Source organism: Colius striatus, chromosome Z (assembly GCF_028858725.1).
Source record: "Colius striatus isolate bColStr4 chromosome Z, bColStr4.1.hap1, whole genome shotgun sequence".
Lineage (NCBI taxonomy): Eukaryota > Metazoa > Chordata > Aves > Coliiformes > Coliidae > Colius > Colius striatus.
The window spans coordinates 52,294,706-52,310,297 of NC_084790.1; the positions used below are offsets into that span (position 1 = coordinate 52,294,706).

At 44.7% G+C, this 15,592-nt stretch overlaps 1 protein-coding gene across 1 annotated transcript in view; it reads left to right on the plus strand.

Annotated features, from left to right (window-relative positions):
- The first annotated feature begins 6,704 nt into the window (after nt 1-6,704).
- The window catches only part of KANK1 (KN motif and ankyrin repeat domains 1), a 28,470-nt gene continuing 19,582 nt past the window's right edge, over nt 6,705-15,592 (plus strand). The window contains exons 1-2 of the mRNA XM_062019090.1: nt 6,705-6,846; nt 7,794-10,451. Coding sequence (XP_061875074.1) covers nt 6,777-6,846; nt 7,794-10,451 — 2,728 coding nt within the window. The 5' untranslated portion in view covers nt 6,705-6,776. The remainder of the gene's footprint in view (nt 6,847-7,793; nt 10,452-15,592) is intronic.

Below are 15,592 nucleotides of genomic sequence, written 5' to 3' on the forward strand. Positions count from 1 at the left end.
ATGGAGATGCCCCTCATTTCAAGCCCAAAAGTAAGGTATGACTACTGACACTTTATCACACTTCCTAGTGATACCTGAGAGAACAGGAGGCTAACTTTACTATGAGGAAATGAGCATTGCTCAGAAGTAGTATATTCTGCAGCTGAGACAACTGTGGCCTTCATCACCAGTTAGTTCAATGGCTTACTTTCAACATAAGGCAAGCTCTTTCTTTTCCTCAGTTACTTTTTTTGATGTGACACATTGAGTAAAGTATCATTAGCAGAGGATAATTTGGGAAATGCACCACCACGGTGCAACTGTGGCTGCCACTTGCTTTTGACTTGCTTGACGGTGGATCTGCTGGTCATGCTTAGAGGCCCAGTGCACCCACAGGCTGACCTGTGATAGTAATTTGCCTCAGTGGCCACTACTTTTAGAGTAGATTCTGCCCAGGGCCAGCAGCGCTATTGACAACAGCAGCAACCCCCATCACGGTTTCTGCTCTGCTCCTCCATGCTGCTGGTGGGGCAATCAGCAGAATAAGCTAATGACTGTATCCCTTCCCATCCATGCCAAGCTTCCTGCCAGCTGTAGTTTGATTTCCTCTGGGACTGGTGAGTCAGAAACTGGGATAGAGGCAAAACAGACTAGCCTCTTAGTTTTGAGTTTCTATGGTCAGCAGCCTTGAGGTGGTGCACATACAAATGTCCCACCACAGAACTGCCAGATCTTGAGCAATTCCCAGAAAGTGAGGGCTGTTGCAAAAGGTATTTATTATCAGCCTCCAAAAGGGAGTTGTCAAGAATATAAAGCAGATTTTGTGAATTTTTATAAGGGGGCATATTGCAGTCACTCTCAAAACATTTGGTTGTGCTTTGTTGGGTTTTTTTTTCATTTTCCCCCAGGAACATATTTCTCATAAGCAAGATTAATCTTACATTCAGGGTTAATTAATTTGCATGACTTTCTTATAGTCCATATTTTGTATTTTAAGTTAACTTCTATTTGAGCTGCAAGTTTTCATTTCAGAGATGCCGGGATTAAAAGTTTTAGACATTAAAGAGACTAGAGAGGATTAAGATGTTTGGTTTTTGAAAGATGGTTTTTACTTTTAGCTCACAGAAATAATTTTTAGTTGTGGCTATACGATGTTCAGGCTTTGTAGGTGACTTCTTTGTACCACATGAAAGAAAACCTTTAATGGTGTAAAAAAAGGTAATACGACCTTGAAAGACCCCCCCTGCTAACATCAAAAAGGTTCTTTTAAATATATACCTTTTTAAAAAATATAGATATTTATTTATTTATATATATGCCTTTAGGTAGCAGACTGGTGAGCATTTTAACCATTTTCCATGAGATACCCAAAATGCTCTGCTTTTTCTTGTGGCTACAAACAGTAGATAGCATGTAGTTAGCAAATGTGCAGCAAAGGGAGAAAAGTAAGGATATCCAACCTTCTGCAAGGTTGAGTAAAGTTTCTGTGATTTAGGAATTGACCCTTAAGGAAGAAGGGACAGTGAGACATCCAGCCTAGTGCATCCATCTGATCACCAAAGTAAGAGCTGGCTCATTGTTTCTGCTATAATGCTAAACAGTTAAAATTTTTATTTTGTTTCTATTATAATGACAATGCTAGTCTAATTCTAAGCAACCACGAATTTTCTAGTTCAGGGGAACATAACTGCTTGAGAAACTGTTTTCACTGTGGGTTGATCAAGTCAGTGGAAAAGCCCAGTCCAGTCAACGGAACGACTTTTGTTGCTTTAGTGGCATTTGCATTGTGGCCGTGATTTTTTCTCTTCTATTGCCATAATACTTCTTCTAGAAAGAGCATGGTTACTAAGACAAAAGATCCATTCCTAAAATGCCCTCTTTTACCAATGTCGTGTTGTAAGTGTGTGGTCCTAGGCCTCACGTTTGTGTTCACTGCGCAAACAAAACCGATGCCTCTTCAACACTGCTGCTGCTGCTGTTCCTTGACTTAAGGTAGTGTCCTTAATTCACTTCTATGAGGCTTACTGCTACAAATAAATATCTGAGTTGGAGCTTCCATATCTTGAAACAAAACCTGATTCCTTACCATGTTGTAGCTTATTGTCAGGGAAGTTGCTGTCTCCCATTATTTGATTACAACCTCAACCGAAAGCACTGAGTATTTAGATGTAAGATTTAAAAGTTAGGTCCCTAGTCGGGGATAGTGACACATCAATATTAAAAAGTAATCTAAAAACCTTCTATCTTCCCATTTTTCTGTTTCTGTGTCTCTTTGAGATTACATTTGCAGCAGACATTTTCAACTGGAGATTTACTTCTTCCATAAAATGTGCAGTAAATGGAATTCCACTGTTAACAGGAGAATCCTCCGCAACTGTAACTGTGGGATCAGTATCAGGGGCTGTCATCCTTCCCAAGCCTGGTGGGCTTTGGTTTGGACTGAACTACCTGACAACACTCAACAGCCTCAGGTGCACCAGGAGTTAAATGGAGTTTGCTCCAGGCACAACTGTACCCGAGTAATAGCAGAACATGTTACCTTTCTTACAAAGTGATATTTATGGACTGGTAGAAAAGGAGGGGAAGGTGTTGCCATCCACATGTACACTATAGGTCAGTGTGCTGGACAATTGCACTGTTGTTTGTACAAGCCAAGCTGGTCACATCTAGGCACTGCAGGAGGGATGGCTGAGGCCAGCACCCGGGTATCATGGTCATGGACAGCTTCATGGCTTGACACTGCTGTGCCACTAGAGGTGGCTCTCCTCTAGTTTTGGGAGATGAGCAGCCAACCCAGACAACTTGGGCTCCACACCTGTGGCCTGCTTCACAACACCACGTGCTTCAGCTGCAGAGGAAGAAACTCTTGCTGCCCCTGCTGTGTCTGGCAAAGTACAGAAACAACTTTCTGGTTCTATAAGTTTTCCCCTCTCCATTCTTCAGATAGGTCGATTGTTTGGGTGTGGGAGTTTTTGTGCCCCCAGAAAACTAGAATGAATTGTTGGAGAGCTACTCATTCCATGGCATCTTCTCTACATTTGCTATTCATCAGACAAGTGTGCTGCAGAATAAGGTCTATTTTCCAACTGGTTTTGGTGGTGATGGTTTTTTCTGGCTTACATGCAAAACCCCACACCAGAAAGGCAGAATGAAAGAAAAATTGATAATTATTCTACACTGCTTTTTCGTTTTAAACAAGTTCTTAGCCTCAGGGGTTTTGGTTCTTTTCAGAAGGCAGGGCTGATACAGAGTTACATAAGCTGAAGAACTGAAAGAGAAAATAACAAGAGTAGTGTGGGGGTGGAAGAAGGAGGAAAGCATCCGTTTCTTCTCTGTTGCAGTAAAGAATCAAGAAGTCAAAACCTTTTTTTATCATCTCTTTTCCTGCTCCATTTAACCTTTCATACTGAAGTTGCACATACAAAAATACTGATTCGACTCCATTTATACCAGCTATTGGTTTTGTGTTTTTCCTCTGCACCATTCCTTATGAGTTGTCTTAGGCCATAACTCTGGAGGAAGACTCTGTTATTCATAACATTATTTCAATGGCAAAGACTTCTTAATAGCAGACAGATCCAAGATAAAGATGCCTTACAACAGATATCATAACCAGATGGAGAGGGAAGGCTTTAGATACAATGTCTGTATTTTTCAAGGCACCTTAGACTTCCAGCTTCGGAAACTTGAAAATCTTCAGTTGCTCTTTTTGGACCCTCCAAGGCAGCTCTACCAATGAAGTTTTCCTAGCTTGCACAACCAAAACACTGTGTCTGCCCACATGTTCACTGCTTTTCTCTTCCTCAGAAGTACTGAAGTACAAACAACTAAACGTTCTCTTTTTTTGCAGTTCTCCTGGTCTGGGAGCAGACATGATTAGCATGGACTCGGGGAGGGCTGACTCAATATTTTAACACACGGATCTTCTTGTGTAGTGTAATGCATTGAATAGGATATAATTTAATAGAAGTTGGCAAGACTGGAATGTTTGGACAGAGGCTGTCCCAGCAGTGCAGGAGGCGAGAATTGAAGACTGCATTTTTTAAATGCTGCTTGTGTGTCCTGCCCACGGTTATCCTGCAGCTGGGAGAGAGAAATGAAGTCTTTGCATACTTCTGGAGAAATGCATTAATAATGGCAGCACCACAATGAGACCTCTTGTGTTTCACAAAGTGTTTATCTCATAGATACTGCCTTAAAGCATGATGTGTTTGTATCTCACTGCATGTAAAGATATTTCAGGAGTGTCTACAGCATTTTTACAGACAAAACTGTACGTTTTTTTTGCTGCATCTGCACATAATGTTTCAATGTAATACAATGACATGATTAGAATTTGCCTGAGACAGACCTATAGAGACTGGGGAATTGTTCCATTTTTAGCAGCGCCCAAGGATTAGCCCTGGCCAAGGATTGAGACAAGATGCCTACCAAGAGTGTTTGTACTGTCTGGTATTCACTGCAATACTTCTATGTGTGTTGGGGCAAATACGGTAGGAATATTTTGCCCAGGGACTTGAGGTCCTTGGGCATGCAGGCTTCCTTTTCTGGCTGAAGGGCAAACAGATACAACTTCCTCCCAGGTTAATCTGACATACCTGCTTGCATAGCTCTTGGTACTCGCCCACCAGAGCTTGGCAGTAAAGGCACCCATGGTTCACCCAGGACCTAAGGGCTGAAAGGAAGATGAGCCGCACTCCTATCAGGTGTTTATTCATTTCCTTGTTATTTTTACTTTTACTTTTGAAGCCAACAAACCCATTTTTTTCTGCTTGAAAGCAGCCATCCATTTTGCTTGATAGGCACACCCATTTTCACCCTGTCTCTGAGACAGCAAATTGCACAAAGGCTTGGCACAGCTCTCATGTGCTGCATCACTGTTGTGTTGTTGGTAGGCTGCATGCCTCATCCTCGTTTGTGTTAACATATCAAGCAACATTGCCAGAGATCAACCCATAATAGTGGGATTGTGTTGGTGAAGTGCTTGCTCACTGTGTTGTTTTAAGGAGAAGTAGCAGGCAGACAGTTCCACACACAGTCTCACGCCTGTAGAGTGGCAGATATGAACTGTGTCCAGCCTAAGCTGAGGACCAAAGGGATTTAATTGTGAGGACACTGAGCTGCTGCCTTCAGGTGTTCTGGAAGGGTTTAGTGAGGGGTTCAGTGTCAGCACAATTATTTTTTAATTACTATTTGGTTTTTATAGGTTTCTGTTGAGCAATCTTAATATCATTCTGTGAAGAAATAAAAAATTACACTGAGATTCCAGTTTGGCTCTCACAACTTAACATGAGATTTGCATGTCTTTTTACAGATTTTATGAATATTTTTCCAAAGATGCATTAATTCTTAAGTCCCGGGACTTCCAAAGAGTCTGTTCTTTCCCATCCAACACTCATGTATTATGCCCAAGGACAGGTTAGAGAAGCTGCCTGGTACAGTGATGGAAGAATCGAGAGATGTTGCTGGACAGCAAGACAGGGACCAAGACAAGTAGAGGGAAAGAACTGGGAAAAATGTGAGAACTGGTAAAATTGATGGCAACTGAATTTACACGGGCTGTGTGAAGTGAGTAGAACCAAACCCGGGACAAAGGGTTTAGAGTATAACCAGGTTTTGGAACTACAATTGAAGGAGCAAGCAGAGAAAATAGGTGAGAAATCCAGAGTGTTGGAAGGAGGCAGAAAGAGATCCAAGACTACAGGGGATGATGACCAGTGTGAGAATGGGAACAAACCTCGGGTGCAGGCAGGAATGAAGGGCGACTAACCTTAGGGTGGGGAGCTGTGAGGCGTGGAAAGGAGAGTCGACTGTCTGCATGGAATGGAGCACTGAATTTAGGAAGGAAGAAGAATTATTTGGAGAGTACGCTCTGTCTCATTCTTTCCCTAGCAGTGGGACTCCTGGAGACTTTCTCCTTGACTGACATTGAGGCAGTAGTGCTGGAAGGCGCTGGGTGAGCTTACGTGCTTAAAGTTTGGGTGTATGCATGTATTTTTGTTTCCACTCTGGCATTTAGGTGGCTATTTTGGGCACAACTGTTAGTAAATACCACAGCATACAGAGACTCTGGTCTTTGAGCAGAAACTTGCGGTCTGGGAGGTTGGTTGTGATTGCCAACAGTCTGTCCATGCTGCAGGACTGAGATCCCAATGCGCTCCTGTCAGCCTCACTTCTGTGCTTCTGTCCTATGCTTTCCTTGTGCCAAGGAAGGTAGGTTTTCCCAGAGAAGCATCCTCCTTCCGTCAACAACTTAGGGTATAGCTACTGTGGTAGCCAAAAGCCTACTGGATCGCAGTGACAGCAGTTGCACTGTCTGTGGACACAGGTTTCCTTAAGCATGCCACGGAAACTGGAAAAACAGGAGCTTGCATTTTTTTTTCCGCCTCCTAAACCGTTTTAGTATAACATGAAGTCACTTCCTGTAGATGCAGTGAGTCGAGGGCTTAGGGCTTTTTTTTCCTTTTTTACGCACACACATACCCTCCGCGTCCAGAGGCTTGTATTCCTTTAAGAGGGCGCGCGACTTCCAAAACCTCGCCGTTTAGAAACGAAACGGGGAGCTGGGTTGGCTCCCGGCCTGGGCAGCAGCTCGCACCGGGCGGCGAGGCAGAGCGGGACGGCGGCGGGGACGTGACGGCGGGACGGGACGGGGCGGCGGGAGGGGGAGGGGGAGGGGGGGCTCGCCTCCGGAGGGCGGCGGCGGGTGCGCCACACTGCGCGCGTGCGGCGCTTCCTTGTGGGGTGAAGGCGGAGGAAGGAAGGCGGGAGCGGGGCCGGACTTCTGCGGCTGATACATGAAGCTGTGGCAGCCCTACGCGGCTGGAAAATTTGGAGTGTGGGGGCAGAGACATGTGGCTAATTCAGGTAACCGGAAAGCTGGCATTTATTATTCCTCCAGCTCATAACTCGCAGCAGTTGCTCCCCCCCCCCCCCCCCCCCCCCCCCCGTTTTTTTTCATCAAGTGGGACGGGAGGAGCAAGTTATATGCCAGCACTGTGTATAAATACTCAGCCCAAGGAATCCTGGTGGATCCGAAGTTCTATTTAGATCACTTTGGGGACAGGTGAATCCTGGATCTGTGGAGGTTCAGTGGGTGTTCTTCACGTGTGAGGCAACAGTCCCCCTTGGCAGTGAGATCTAGGGACTCTGCAGGAAGGAGATCCTGTTGCCTGTCTTGGAGCTTCATGAGGTTTAGAATGAAAGAGGCAGAGGAGCTGGTGGAAGTAACATGAGCTGAGAACGAACTGGTGTTTCTTCTTGTGCGGCAGCAGTTCCCAAAGCCATAAAGCAGCTGCAGATCTGTGTAAAGTCCAGTGGCATCGGTTGCGTAAGGAGCAGGGTTGGAGTTCCTGTCGCCTGCTTGAATGCACCCTCTAGAGAAGTCGATTTCTAGACAGTTTGTGCGGTATGTTGTCGTCCTGGGGTCTGTACTTGACAGCATAATGTGTATGAAAGCTTGGTGTGACACGGGGTGATTGGAGGGATTCAGGGAAGGACAGCTTTGAGCTACTAACTGTGCTACTTCTGTGCCTCTTTGTTAGCAGACGTTATCTGTGTGTATGCGTGTGTACACATTTATGTGGGTACGCACTTCTTGGCGTTTGAAAACCTACTGATTAACTTTCCCTAAGTTAATTGGAATTTAGTGTTGAGACTCAGCCAGCAAAAGCTGGTCTGCTTGCTGAGCTGCTGCAGCAGTTTTCTGCCTCCGGCATGCTGTGAGCAATCATCTCGCCGCGCTTGTGCTTCAGTGCGTCGTTTACTGAGACATAGTTTCTTTTCCAATGCTGTTTTTGTTTCTTCTTTTCCAGAAAATAAGGAAGTTGTTATAAACGGAGAAGATGAAAAAGAACGGAAAGATCCATATTTTGTGGAAACACCTTACGGATACCAGCTAGACTTGGATTTTCTGAAGTACGTGGATGATATACAAAAGGGGAATACCATTAGGAAGCTAAACATCCGAAAGAAGAGGAAAGTTGTACCGGCCTCGGTAGTTACTAAGAACTCTGGTGGCCAGTGCGGTAGCTGGACCTCCACGGAGTCTCTCTCTTCATCAAACAGTGATGAGAACAAGCAGTCTTGTGTGGCAGCAGGGAATCAAATAACCTCATCTGTTGGTGTGAGACCTTCAGTCTCCTTTGAAGCAGCTCCTTCCTACTTAACCGTCCCTGAGAGTAAGCAGCTTCCTCCTCCCTCACCCCAGCCTCTTCGACACAACCTCCATGTGACAAAAACCCTCATGGAAACACGGAGGCGACTCGAGCAGGAGAGGATGATGCAGGTCACGCCTGGAGACGTTCGCAGGCCACGGCTTTCCAGCTTTGGAGGTATGGGCTCCACGAGCTCCCTCCCCTCTTTTGTGGGATCCAGCGGGTACAGTCACACGTCTCAGCAGCTGCAGAATGGCTATCAGGGAAATGGCGACTACAGTGTCTGCTTCAGCTCGTCCTTGGGAAGTTCCATTCGTCACAGCCCCATGAGCTCAGGAATATCTACGCCAGTCACCAATGTGAGCCCAGTACATCTGCAGCACATCAGGGAGCAAATGGCAGTTGCCCTTAAGCGCCTCAAGGAGCTCGAGGAGCAAGTCAAGACCATTCCTGTTCTGCAGGTCAAAATTTCAGTGTTACAGGAAGAGAAGAGGCACATGATGGCCGAAATAAAAAACCACAGGAAAGCCACTCAAAACGACATGTATGGTTTCAGAAAGCGATCCTACAGTGCAGGAAATGCAGAGCAGTGGGAACACATATCTCAGGTGAGAAGAGGTGGAGAACTGTATATAGATTGTGAGGAAGATGTGGAAAGTGTGGAGCAGAGCTCCCAGAGGATAGAGGAGTTCAGGCAGCTGACTGCTGAGATGCAAGCCCTGGAGAAAAAAATCCAGGATAGCAACTACGAAAGTCCAGGAAACCTTCGGGTGAACAGTGAAAGCTTGACAAAAGAAGCCCGATCTGTTGCTGTAGGTGCCGATGAGAACATGAATGATGTGGTTATATACAACAGATCTGCACAGCAACACAAAGAAGTAGCTGTGGGGACAGAGAAAGAAATGAGAGAGTCTGGAGTTGGGGTGACAGAGGCCATGCTTGGCTTGTCTACAGAGGTCGAAAAAGAGCTAGAGCTTCAGCAACAGACCATTGAAGCCCTTAAGGAGAAGATTTACAGATTAGAGGTTCAGTTAAAGGAGACAACTCATGACAGGGAAATGACCAAATTAAAACAGGAGCTGCAGGCGGCTGGGTCCAGAAAAAAAGTGGACAGAGCTGTGACAGTTCAGCCTCCTGTCATCAGCAGAATGGTGGAGGCTGTTGTACAAACCAGAGACCAAATGGTAGGAGACCACGTGGATGTCACAGATTCATCAGTGGGAAACCACCTACAGACAAGCAGCATCGGCATCTCCTGCAGACCTGCTACACGGAATGCGGCTGTGGGCCCTGAGCTGCTGATGAGCTGGTGGCTGGTGAGAGAGAGGGTGGAGGTCCGAGACCAGGGCACGGGGACGTCCATTGAGGTGCATGATAAGGCAGTGGGCACGGAGACAGGTGTGTGCGAGGCTGGTGTCAACACAGAGGAGGAGCCAGTAGGCACACTGAGCCCCTGCCAGATGGCACGGGCCATCAGAGCGGTGAGGTCCGTGGGCTGTGGGGATTGCTCAGTGGACGTGACGATTTGTGCCCCCAAGGAGCACGTGTCCCGTGAAACGGCCACAGAGGCCGTGCCCATGGCAGAGGCGACAGTAATGGCCGTGCCTTCTACAGCAAGCCGGCAAACCAGCACGGCTTTAGAAATGGTGAGCCAGTGCACTGGGACGGAGACAGCTGCCCTGGCAGACTGCGGGACAAACACTGCTCTGAGCAGCTGCGATAAACATACCAACACAGAGAGTGTGGAGACACGGAGCGTGGCAGTTGGAGATGGCCGGGTGAAGGACATACACACCTCTGCTAAAACACGTTCAGTTGGAGTGGGCACCTTGCTCTCTAGCCACCCTGGCTTTGAAAAGCCCTCTGCAATAAAAACCAAAGACTGTGGCGTTGGGCAGATAAACATTCATGAGAACTACCTGCTTGGTCTTAAAATGAGGAGCATTGCCTGTGGGCCACCTCCATTGCCGATTGTGCCGGCTGCCACCAGGAGCATTGGTGTTGGTGGAGAGCCTGTGTGTGAGCCAGTGACCAGTCTGTTGGAAAGTCCTCTGCCTCCACCTGAGCTGAGGACGGGCTTGGATCACTACATTGAGCGTGTGCAGAAGCTGCTGCAGGAACAGCAGATGCTGCTTGCTGAAAATTATAGTGAGTTAGCAGAAGCCTTTGGGGAGCCCCACTCCCAGATTGGATCTCTGAATTCAGAGCTTATCAGCACCCTCACATCCATCAACTCCGTCATGAAATACGCCAGCACAGAGGAGCTGCGGAGCCTGGACCTTCAGAAGCAGTGTATGGAGAGAAGCTCTACGTCAGGTAAGCCTGGCATCTGGGCACTGGTCAGTCACCTGCTAGGTTCTCGCTTAGTGTGGAAGCAAGTATGTAGTCCTCCCCAATGAAAATGCAGAATATAATGTTGCTGGATATGCCTGTTGGGTATTCTCTCCAGACCACCACTGAAAAAACAGAATAGTCATGCAGACTCCAGAGGGCCTGATGGTGACGATGGCTCTGACCCTGCAAGAGAAGTATCTTAAAGTATGCAGGGTTTTACTCCATTTTAGAGCTTTGAGAGTATTTCAGGTTAATACCTGTGGGTTTTGCCTTTGTCTTTCATTTAAACATAGCATGTAGTTTTTAAAAAACAATGTCAGGTTTGACAGGGCTGAAAGTCACATTCAACATCTGTATCAAACTGATTTGTTTCCACAGACGTTTCCCTGGATGTTGTAGTAGTTCCTCCTTTCCTTCATTCCTTGTGCTTCTCAGCCAAGGAGCTATGATGTACTTTTCCCATTCCAGCAGGGCTGATTGCTTTATAATAGGGAGCTCTGGAGCGCTTCACAGAAACCACATCTTGCATCTTCTCTGTTCCAATAACTGTTTTTCCTCATCCCTAATTACAGCCTCATGTTTGAAACACATGAACTGTAATTACTGCTGGAGGTTTTGGTGACACTCAGGAAAGGCAAGAATTGAGATTTAAGCACTCCTTGTGTTTTATTTATTAGCTTTACACAATTAATTTGAGGGATTTCTTTAGTCCCTGGGGTAAAGTTGCATACTTTTTAAAAATTTTTGTTGTTATTGTTGCGTGTCTGGCAGTCTAGTTTAAAACTTAGACCTTTTTTTCTTATACTTTATTGGTGAATCCCCTCATGTCACTGTTGAATTTGTAAACATTGGTTTACTGGGAACCAGTATGTAATGCGTAGCAGTGACTGTTAGCTACCATCTTCTTGGTCCTGCCATATAGTGACTGAAGCAAGAGGTTAAAGAAATGGGAAAAAATTGCACAAATTAATCTGTATCGTGAGCGATGAATTGGAAAAAAAGTCCTGAGTAAATACCATTTAATGTCAGCATAGTATTACTGGCTAATACAATGCTATATAAAGGTCTTGCAGCTTATTTACTGTCTTAAAAATTACCTATTTCTGTTTAAAGGCAGCTTAGTAAGCCTCATTCTTTTCAATGTTCATGCACTAAATGGAACCATCCATTAAATGAGCCTGTAGTAAAGCAATAAGCAACATTTATGTAGCAGTAAAGGAAATGTATGATAATCCTGTCTGCATACATGCAATATGATACTACATATGCAGTTTTATTATCTTTCTGATGTGCACTTTATATTTTGGACTTCTTACAAGCAGTGATACTATAATAATAACAGCGTCTAGCAGACACCAGAAGTGCCCTTAGAAAGAGTGAACCAGGATTTTAGTAGTGTAAATCCTTGGTTCCTTTCCCTGTTTTACTGCACAGTATCAAATGTGTAGTCTAGAGACTCTGAAGTATTTAGACACAGGTGGAGCAATGGATCGTGTTTTACTAAAGATGTTTTTACTCAGATTCAGATTTCACAGTCTTGATAAAATTATTCTGGAATAGTTTTATTTAAACTTACAATGCTATTATCTTTAGCTGTGGATGCTGAGTGTAAAATCTCTTTTTATTTTTACTCCCTGGTGACAACTACATGCCAAGACTGCTTGCATAAATCAAGCTCTGTGCTATAACAGTTTAAACCCATGGAAAATTAGAGTGAGAAGGACATCATAAGCCTGAAATATTTCCCCTTCTCTTTCTATTAATTTTGAGAACACCATCTTTACTACATTTATCTGCTACTCCTGCTGCCTATTCCTGTGGTTTTACAATTCATATTTTACTTCTTTCTGTAGAAGGATTTTTGGTGAATGTAGCACAAATAATTCTGTAAGCAGTGGAACTAATGAAGCCTTTTTTTTTTATTTTTAACCATGCATCAACATCTTGTGATGAGCTTGTGAGCTTATAGTATTTCCTCACATTTAGATCTCTTGGATGTAGCTTTTCAGCTGTCTTGTACGTGAACTCAACCAGCACTCTGCTCTCCAGGCTTGACATCTCAGCCTGTTTTCTGTAAAGCTTATATAAATAGAAGAATCCTTCAGAGCACCAAGACTCTAGTCTGGTTTGATTAAAATGAGCAATTGGGATTAGGTTATTGAAAGAAGTGTGACCTTGCAAGCCTCAGTTCCCTAGAAAAACAGTCTGAAAAGAGAGGCAAAAGTGTCTGGTTTCAGATTAGCAGCAGTACTGTTGTCTTCAGTATTTTATACAAAGAGCATCCTTTGGAAACATCTCTTAGAAGCCAGGTCCTTTTAGGGCAAAAATACTTTATCTGGCTTTGAGGTGTTTGGTACCAGTGTCCCATGTTAAAGGGTTCGTGGTCCTTCCTGCTTCTGAGTTGGCACATGAGTCAGGTTCTCAGCTTTACAGATTTTTCTGGCTGCTAGTGCTGGGGAGAAGCGCCTGCCATCCCACAGCCCCCTAACACAGGTTGTGGCAGGCAATGGAGATGCAGGCATGAGAGCTGGAGCCTGACAAGCAAAGCACAGGCAGCCTGAGGCACGGCCCAGGCCAGCCTCTGAGGTGATTGCTGAACCAGGCCTGTTAGCAATTAGTACATTGCTTGTTGCAAAATAAACACCTTCACTTCCATGACTAAGCAACTCTGACTTGCATGTGTGCTGTCTTTCAGAAGCCCTAGTGACGTCAGGGAAATCAGACCCACTGGACAGACAAGCTGATTCCCACTCCACAAAAGTCATGCTAGCCAGCATTGGCACCCTGTGTACATTCAACTGGGTTGTGGGTAACAAGCCTAGACACTAACTAATCTTTGTTCTTAGACCAAGCAGCATATAGGAGGACTAAGAGAATCAAACTGTCTTCATATTCTCCATTTGTTGGCACAGAATTTTTGAGAAGTTTCAAAAAGTTACTTCTGAGTGCATGTGACATTTTGCAAAATGTCAGCCAGAGGCCTAATGTTGCTTGTAGGGGTTTTAAGTACATGGACTTCTCACAAGTCTTATAGGTGGACATCTTTCACAGGTAGGTGGTTTTCAAGCATGGTATTTAAAAACAACCCCTCTACCATTGCCCTGAAAAGTCACTGGAGCACATTTGACCTGAAAACGCTTGGTCGTTTTGCCTCAGTGATGTTTGGAGTATCGGTTTTATGGTCACTTTTTTGAGGAACCCTGACTGAGCACCCCAATGGAAGCAGTCATTGTGAAGAAGGAGGCAACTTCTTGAATTAAGACTTGAAGTGAAAGGAAGTGGGAAGTGAGTGTTAGGGGTTAGGAAAACATATTGTGGAAAGATCTTCCAGGGTTTCAGGCTGTGAATAGGACTAGTGAGGTAGTGTGACCATAGCTGTCTCTTGAGTCGTCATTCACAGAGAATTGGAGAAAGTTGTTTTCTCATTATTGCTCTCCGTTTGATGAAGTTTGTAGCCCTTTCCCTCAAAGACTGTGTAGCTTGATCGGTAGGTAGACCCTCTGCTGGCAGCATGGACCACGCTAGTGCAAGTGAAGACCTGAGGCTCAGGAGCCAGTGCTGTTCAAGACACAGGCTTGTTGGTGGGCCCTGCGAAGCTGTGGGCCACTACGGATCACACTGGCTATCTACAGCTAGGCAAGTGAGTGAAGCCCTCAGCTTCAGCTCTGCCACAAATGCATGCCTTAATGACCAGGTTAAGTTTTTGTACAGATGTGCTTGCTTGTGTAACACGAACAGGATACATCCATCTCTCTAACAGGGAGAGGGTGACTGACAGATGTGAAGCCCTTTTCGTATTCCCCGGAAGGTAATGCATGGTGCAAAGTGGTCGTGCAGATGGTCCCATCTGTGTGCCAGGTGAGCACTGTTTGTTAACAGCTGTCTGGCTGGCATCTCGAAGAGTATGGTGCCTCCTCTGTTTTTTGTGAGGCAGGTCATACCTATTTATATGCTAGTTGTGACAACATATAAAACTGAAATGCCAGGGTCATTTGAAAATGGTAGCAACCTCTATATTAGGAGCCGAGGTGTTTAGTGTTGGGGTTTTAAATTCTCATCCCATTATTTTACAAGAGAATCAGAGACCTGGTCAGTAATTGTCCTATGAAGACGCTATTCAAGTGAAACTCCATAAAACTCTTCAAAGAACTCCAATGAACTTTCCCTGGTCATGTGTTAACACAAGCTTATTACAAGAGTCATTATTATCATTAGAATATTCGCTGTTTTCATTCTGTGGCAGCACTACGTGAAGTGTTTCAATCTGAAAGCTGCTCTCTCTCCCCATTTCTGTTTCAGTTGATAAGGAGTATCATTTGCCGTGGCAGAGGTTATTTTTTGTTTTCTTTTGAATCTATTGCTGCTTAGAGAGTGGCAAACCTTAGCCTTCTAGGCCTGTCTGTTGGAGTGACTTTGGTAAAACCACAGTTCCTTCCCCATGCACAGGGACGTGAGACAGGCACTGAGCTGTATTCAGAGCTTAACTGCCATGGTAACAGGCACATCCATGAATATCTAATAACTGGAGATTGCCATTTTCCTGAGCAAGCTATGTCATATTTCAGCAACAATAAAATGTCAGCTAAGGAGATCATAAATGAGAAAGAAAAGAAAGAAAAGAAAGAAAAGAAAGAAAGAAAGAAAGAAAGAGAAAGAAAGAAAGAGAAAGAAAGAGAGAAAAGCTCAGTGATGACCTTCCTGCTGTGCCCAGCATAGTGGGATGCTTTGATCCACCACTCATCAGGGTGACTTTCACTGAGCTTCACATGCAGTAGTCTTAGAAAAGAGAACATTTCATGAAGATGATTAGCTACTTCACAGATGTGTGGTATTTTTTGTGTCCAATCTAATTCAATTAAAGGAATTGGTTTTGGCTTTGAGTTTCAATAAACCAGCTTTACAAGCTAGTTTGGGGATGGAAAGCATCTTCTCAACACAAAGAAAATGTTTAAAGCAAGAGTGAAAACGAGATTGTTCTTGCAGTCCTATTATAGGCACCATCGTGTCAGAAGGTGCATTTTCCCAGCAGGCAAATGGTAGTTGCAACTTTTTTACCTACAGCTGGGCCCCAAGTAAGTCTGAGTTCTCACATTAAAAAGTTCATGTGTGGCAATGTTTTGTTC